Here is a 7,668-nt window from a genome sequence, read left to right as displayed (position 1 = left end):
CCTGTGATGTCTTCTTGGAAATCTTTATCTTCCTACCGCTGCCAGGCTCGTCCTGTACCGTGCGGCTCTCTTTGAATTTCTTGATGATACTTCCCGTGGTACCTTTTTATAACTGATTTCTTTTATTTTTTAGCATGATATTTTCTCAAGTGACAGCTCAAACCCATCCTAAAGTTTTTATACTGTGTGTAAATTGGAAGGTAACCAAGTTTTAACTTGTTTTTAAAAGTTTTGAGCATTACAGAGTAAAGGCACAGCAGTGATTTGTAGTATGGCTAAATAAAAAAGTTCATTTTTTTATGTCAGCAGACACTTTTCCAGTTATGTTCATTTAACAGTCCGTTTTTATTTGGTAGAACTTCACAAAAAAAAAACTACAAACAATCAGATTTGTTGTTAAATATGTTATAATGTCTTCAGTGATATTATAACATATTTCATCCTTTAGTCTTTAAAAAGGCATTATACATTGAACAGTGGTCACTCGCATCAACAGCAGAAACAAAACAGGCTTAACTGTCTTCAAACATGATTTGCATATGCGGAGTCACAGTCAGTCCCCTCTTCTCAGTAGTGAAGTCTAGTCTAGTTACCGAAATGAAAAAGAAAGGCTCTGGTTACACTTAAATGAGGAGTGGTTGATGTTTTAAGGCATCAAGGCTGAGGGGCGTTCTGATGTCTCTCTGGAACCCAACAGTTTTCAACAGTGTTTCAAGTTTTGCTCGATACATGAATTTCTTCATTCATCACACAGAAATGTCTTTTTCTTATAAAGAGGGAAACATCATGCCGTGAACCCATGTGTATTCCCCAACCACCAATACTCTGTTTTACCCTCCAACTTTAAATTTTCAAAAGAAATGACTACAGAAGTGAAGCAAGTCATGAACGTACAGACAGATGAAAGATGACGGCTCCTTTCACAACAACAAAGCCTGCATGAATCACCAAAGAAATCAGTGCGCCGAACATTAAATATAACAGTACAAAAATGGCTTCGAATGTAGATGCTAAGGCATCGGTCGTTTATAACTGGACTGCATAACATAAGATAAAAAAGTTCGGTCAGATTTGTTCACCTGTCTCACAAAATGACTTTGGTTAATATACTTTACACTCTGCAGGTTGTGTATGCGAAATACACAATCTGGGGAAAGGAAAGTTGAATGTTAGAGGAGTAGATATCAAAATAATGTGAAAGATGCGTGATTCAAATTTTTCTTTCAGAGCCAATATTTGGTGAAGCTGTGAACTGGCTGTAGAGGTGAGGCATCGCTAGAGCTACAAAAACAATTCAGTGTAAAGACAAAATAATAAAAACAAAATATCTACTTAAACTCTCTTTGCTATCTTCCTCAAAAAACACAAAAACCCACCACACTAGCTAGTCTTGTTTTTTTCTCTTTTCCCCCCCATTGTGTTACTTTAAATAAAGAAATATATACATAGATAATAATATGTACATTAGCTGAGCTGTTTAAGGCTGCTCTTCGGTGACTGAAGGGGCCTGAGGTGATGCTTTTTTGGGTATAAAAATAGTCCCTGGTCGGCTTTGTGCTCTAATCATTGTTCTGCGGACTATCAGCAGTACACTGAGGAGAATCTATGGCATTCCTTGGGGTTGAAGGCAGATTTCTTAGTTCTGAAATGAAGCTTTCAAAACGTCTTCATTAAAGCTCGAGATGCATTCCAACAGAGGAGCTGGCACATAAAGGGCAGAAAGAGAAAAAGCCATAGCTTGGAATAACTTCATTTGTCCTGATAGTCACGACTGGAAGAAAAAGCTGTGGGTGCTTGAAGGCAGCAGCGGGGCCTGAGGCTGAGAGGGGAGAACGGGAGCAGCCGTCGGTGTGTCACCTCCTCACTTTCACGCGTGCAGGCGCTCATCGGCCTTTACTGCAGAGAGCAAACAAACACAAAAGAGAAAGTTTGGGTGGGGTAACGGTAAGTTTGACATTCAGTAGAAAAGACCATTCGATTTAGCGAGTTCAGTTCAAGATCAGATATGTACTTGGTCATTTGGTTGTTGCTTTTCTCCGTTGACCCCGAGGAGAATCGCCTCCTCTGTGTTGTCACTTTTCATCTCCACCACAATGTTATCTTTGCTGGACTTCCTCTTACTGCTGCGGGGTCAAGAACAAGCCAGTTATAATTGAACCTATCTGAAGCTTTATGCATTGTACCTGCTCACATAAAAGGGGGCGTCACTTCATGTGTCCTTTAAAGCCACACAAAAAAAAATAATAATAATAATGAAATGAGCATATATATATATATATACACATATACAAACCTTTAAACTTCATCCATTTAACTTGTGTTATTACTAAAGTGCTTCTGTCAGGTGTATCACTAATATCACTTAAAGAAAATCAAATTATGGCTGCAACGATCGATCGAGTAATTCGAGTGATTCAATTATAGTAAAAGAAAAGTGAACTTTGTAGCTGCTCCATCCACCGCTTTGTTTTACACAGAGAAAAATCTGCAGTAAACTTCAACAAGTTGTATTAAAATATGCCGATGATCTATTAACTTAGTCTGATATCATGTTTAAACGAACGGCAGCTGCCCTTTTTACATGGACGCGATACCTGCAGCAAACAGGGGTGAATCTACACGGGGGGAATGGGGTGTAACAAACCCATTAATTTTTTTTAAAGTCTTTCATAACATTTTTCAGATTGAAAGTGAAATAATATAAAATATTGCGTTAACATTTAAAAATATAAAACAAAAGCTTTTTTCACAAGCCAACAGAAATGTACATGGGCCATTAAAACTCAGCGTAAAGGTACTTTTTTTTTTTACGCCTTAGTTTGGATTTCATATGTATCTTATTTTATTGACTTCGACTGTACTTGAGATTATTTATATTTTTTGCATTTAAGAAAATGTTTTCTTTAGTAATTAAATGTAATATAGCAGGTCATCAAAGGATTGTTTTCTTTTGTGTTTTTCTGACACGTTTGCATTACAACATTGCAATTTCTAAAATGGAAACCAATGAGCAGTTCGTTTAGAAAAACCTGTGTTTTTTTTATTGCTCATATTTTAATTGCCATTAGAGAGAACGCAGTTTAAGGCACTTCCTGACTGGCTTCTCTTTTTAGACACTTTTATATCAAAGGGTCATCTATCATCTGTCTGCTTTCCCAGGTGTTTGGCTGCTAGTCTACTCTTTTCATCACTTCCTTTTTCTGTAAAACTCAATGCAGACATCATTGCTCTAGTCCAATCATCTTTCTGCCCACATTCTTCGAGCCAATCAGCCTCCACCCTGCATACCTTTTAGTTGCCCTGCTCATCTCTCATCTCCCTTGTGCAACCAACCTCTTCCCCATCGCTGCCTCACACAAGTCACTCAACCCAAGCCGCTATCCTATCTTCATCAGCACCAGCATCTAGACTCCGGGGGGTCCTGCCCTAATTCCTATCACTGCTGGGATTTCAATCTGCTGTGATGGGCCATTAGAGTCTAATCGCAAAATAGCATAACTGAATTTTGTACATCAATAAATCATGTTCAGTTTCTTCTAATGGTCTCTCCTTATTGAAATACACTTTATGGTCGTTATCATATAGAACTGCAATACTGTGATACAGTCCGGCCACATTTTAATGTCTCCTAATGTTGACACATTGTGTGTTTATGCACGGAACTGCTGTCATTGCACTTACAAGTCTTGCTTGCCGGATCGGCCACAGATCCTGCCCTTCTTGTACAGGAAATAGAGCACGCTTCCCAAGATAGCCAGAAGGAGGATGGCGATGATGATGATTGCGATAACAAAACCTTTGCTCTCTATTGGAGAAGAAGCACAAAACACCCACAGCTTTACTAACTGCACCCAGATTTTGGAATAGAATGACAGCAGGAGACAGGAGGAGATACAGGTGGAGATACAGTTTGCAATGCGTCTAAAGAGAGTGTGGCAGTAGCATCATTCAGGTGACCTAACCCTGAAAGATAAAGAAACGAAGTGGCAGTTTATCAGGGCTGCAGGAGCAGCAGTGCTTTTACAACGGCATGACAACATGCACAGGAAGAGGTGAAGATGATGAACAACCCAATGACGCTTTGATGTTTTGTTCATCACCAGGGAGGGTTCTCATGAAAGCTAGGAGGCGAGAGAGCGAGAAGTGTGCTCACAGAGGAGAAGTGGGAGGAAGGCGGTAGAGAATCTGCCACAGCAGAGTGATGTACAAACCTTTCTTGATATTCGGTGATTTGGTGGGTGTTTGAACTGAGAAAAACCAAATGAACACAGGAATCAGTGGGCATATGCATGTAAATACCTCATATAATACTCACAAACACAGTTTAGATCAGGGACACATGTGGCCCACTTTGATCTAAAGTGGGCCAGACCAGCGAAATGCCTCTTTCTTATTCACACATTCAATCTCCGAGATGTCTTATATATGCAGTTTCAACATTCAGATTTTCGACATGACAAGCGTTTAAATGACAAATGTTTAAAATTACAGAGAAAGATCTGGCAGCTGATTGCCCAGACTGTCCTGTTTTTATGAAGCAAAATGAACCTTTCTGTCATTTAATTGTTTATCTGTTACTTGACTACTTTGGTGTGGTATCAATGGCAATGGAAGAAGTCTTTATGAATAGGAAAAGCTGTAAAACGTGAAAATACAGTTAAAAGTCCTCCTTCCAAAGGTGTCCAGTGGGCCAGATTGGAGTCTTTGCTGTGTCAGCTCTGGCCCACAGGCTTATAGTTGACAACCCAGGTTTGAGTCCTGAATAAATGTTTAATTTCAGAGGATCTTATCAGTGTTTTGAATCTAAACATCAAGTTTGATATGCAAACTGCGGTCAGTGGCAGAACAGTCATTTTCCAGAGCGGCCCTGTTTAATCCCGTTTATCAACGCTTTGGGAGAAACGTGGACTCAGAGCAGTTTTCCTCTGAGGGGCTGAAAATTTCCTGGCGTGACATATAAACAGAGAGCAGACACAGAAAAACACAAAGCAGGACCCATAATGGGAGTCAGGAGACTCGCTCTGAGTGCATTTAAAGCATGGGCTCCTTCACAGAGTCACAATGATGCATGTACATGTGTGAACCTTTCTCTTTTCATTTCCACATCATTTGCAAACGTGACTTCATTCTCATACTTTAAAACTATATTAAAACAAAACGTCTACATTTATAATAACCCAACACACAGAACAGCAGTCGCGACAATAAATTAATAATTAAGACACCCTGTAACAACAACAAACCTCACTGTTAATGACCTATCTGTCATACCACAGTGGTAACTAAGGCCTGCGGGTGTTTCTGAGTTCGCCTCATGCTTCCTTGCTCTTATTCTTTCTTTCTGACTTACAGAAAAAAAAAAAACTGCTCCACATGACTAAATGAAAGAAGTTCTGGAGACTCTGAATTTGCGGGTTATAAGCCTTCAATTCAATCAGTTCCATTCAGTTTTATTTATATATTGCCAATTCACAACAACGGTCGTCTCAAGGCACTTGATTCTGCAAAGTAAGGAGCCAGCAATCAGCAACAGCCACCTGCCGTGACTGGGTGTAGGCTGAACGGGAAGAATAGAGGGGAAAAAAGAACAGGAGAACATAGAGAGGGTAGACAAAAGTTACAGCATGCAGCATTGGCACATAAATGCATCAGGAGTGAAAAAAGGTGTGTGGAGAAGATCAAGCCCTATCTAAACTTTAACAAAAAGTTTAAACCTAATGTGAAAATGATGGAGGGCGACTGTTTCCTGAATCCAAACTGGGAGCTTTTTGATAAATGAACTGCCTATTTCTATCAACCAAGTTTAATTATGCATTTTGTAGCTGATTTAATTGTACAGTGGTCTTACCTGGGTCATTGACATAGTTAGTTGATGTGTTTTGTGTAACTGAAAGCAGGCAAAGGCATAGAGAGGAGGTTATTTGGGTCACTACACAGGGGCGCACATTTAACATCACAGAGGTTAACAGTGTCATAAAGTCTGTATAGGTTCTCAGTCATCAAGGACATGCCAGCTTTGACTTCTTAAAAAGAAAGCAAATGGACTTTTATAACTTCACATCTCATCCAAGAGGCTTCTTCAGCTCTGAAACAACTGGCGGAGATTTAAACCCCACTGGGAACTGTCTCCTTGGAGGTTGAAATACCTGGGAAGGGATATCAAGACTGTCCGCCAGTTTATTTAGAACTGAAGAAGCCTCTTGGATCAGAGGCGAAATGTCTTACCAGACCTAAAGTCCAATTGCTCTTTTTAAGCACTTAAGACAGCAGTGTCAAAATAACAACAACAACAACAACACAGAATGGAATATGAAAAATCACAGACAACACATTACAACACTTGGCAAAGCTCAGCATCTTTAGATGAAAGTCAAAACACACAGAGACATGGATGTGAACGGGAGGGACACGAGTAAAAGGGAAAAGTCAGGGGAGCAGAAATTTATATTTATACAGCAACAGTTCTTCGAGGTGGTTTATGTAGAAAGATAAGGACCCAACAGTGCTAGAGAGAAAACCTCAACATCAGAGGATTCCCCATTAGCACTTGGCAACAGTGGGAAGGAAGAACTCCTTTTTAACAGGAAAAGGTGCAAATGCAGCCAGTAAGTTCAAAGAGAAGAGAAAAAAAGAGAGAACAAAACACAAGCTACAGGAGAGAACTGACAAAACTTAATAACATGCATTAGAGACATATTACGGGAGAAATGCTCAGTGCATCATGGGAGGTCTACCAGCAGCCTAAATCTATTGCAACATGAATAAGGGATGTCTCAGGGGTCACCAGATCCAGCCATAACTATAAGCTTTATCAAAAACAAATGTTTGAAGCCTTGTCTTAAAATGAAATAGAGCTTTATAGCGGATTTGATTTCCATGTCACAAAACAGGCACAGCAGAGTGACTGTGATCTTACCGGTGTCATTGATAAAGGTAATGTTTGTTGATGGTATGGTAGTATTGGTAGTTGATGTGTTGTATATAACTGAAAGCAGGTAGAGAGGAGGTGACTTCTGTTATCACACAGGGGTGCACATTAAACATCACACGGGTTAACAGTGACAACGGGAAACAACACAGAGTGAAATACAATGATAGACAACATGTTGCAGCGTTGTTTTAACTCAGCCACATTGGAGCGTTTTTGGACATGCCATGTTAAGGTCACTGCAAAGCATCTCCATCTGAATTAAGTCTGGACTTTAACTAGTCCGATCCTAAAGCTTCACTGTGTTTTTTGAGTCATTCAGAGTTGGACCTGCTGGTATGCTCTGGATCATTTTTCTGCTATATAACCCAGTTGCTCTTAATAACTGCATGTTGTTCTTACTATTTTTGTCTAATATTAAAATTTGTTTGGTGATTTGAAATATTTGATAAAAATATGCCTAAAAATACATCAGGAAGGACAAAATACAGTTTCGGAGCAGTGTACACAGACATATTCAGTTCAATTTTATTCATAAAATGCCAAACCTGAATATCACTTCAAGGCTCTTAATACAGAAAACAACAATACTAGACAAAAAATGCCAGTGATCAGAGGATTCTCCATGAATAAGCACTTGGCAACAGCGGTAAAGAAGAATTCCTTTTTAACAGGAAGTGATATGTGGCAGTACCAGGCTCAGGGAAAGGCAGCCAGTGAGAGGAAAAAAAGAGAAAAAA

General features: G+C 39.5%; 1 protein-coding gene across 10 annotated transcripts in view; it reads right to left on the bottom strand.

Annotated features, from left to right (window-relative positions):
• Positions 1-326: 326 nt before the first annotated feature.
• mcamb (melanoma cell adhesion molecule b) overlaps positions 327-7,668 on the bottom strand; it is a 44,577-nt gene continuing 37,235 nt past the window's right edge. For 4 of the 10 annotated variants that reach the window (XM_019367476.2, XM_019367478.2, XM_019367479.2 and 1 more), the window contains 4 exons: positions 4,212-4,247; positions 3,682-3,805; positions 2,012-2,123; positions 327-1,896 (listed from right to left, as the gene is read on the bottom strand). In XM_019367476.2, the coding sequence (XP_019223021.1) occupies positions 1,894-1,896; positions 2,012-2,123; positions 3,682-3,805; positions 4,212-4,247 (275 nt within the window). In that variant the 3' untranslated portion in view covers positions 327-1,893. Of the gene's footprint in view, positions 1,897-2,011; positions 2,124-3,681; positions 3,806-4,211; positions 4,248-5,848; positions 5,888-6,916; positions 6,986-7,668 lie in introns of all 10 variants that reach the window. The other 6 variants (XM_019367474.2, XM_019367477.2, XM_019367480.2 and 3 more) reach the window with 3 other exon arrangements.

Source organism: Oreochromis niloticus, linkage group LG14 (genome assembly GCF_001858045.2).
Source record: "Oreochromis niloticus isolate F11D_XX linkage group LG14, O_niloticus_UMD_NMBU, whole genome shotgun sequence".
NCBI classification, from domain to species: Eukaryota; Metazoa; Chordata; class Actinopteri; order Cichliformes; family Cichlidae; genus Oreochromis; species Oreochromis niloticus.
The sequence above is the reverse complement of the archived record's forward strand: the minus strand, read 5'-3'. Positions and strand labels throughout refer to the sequence as shown.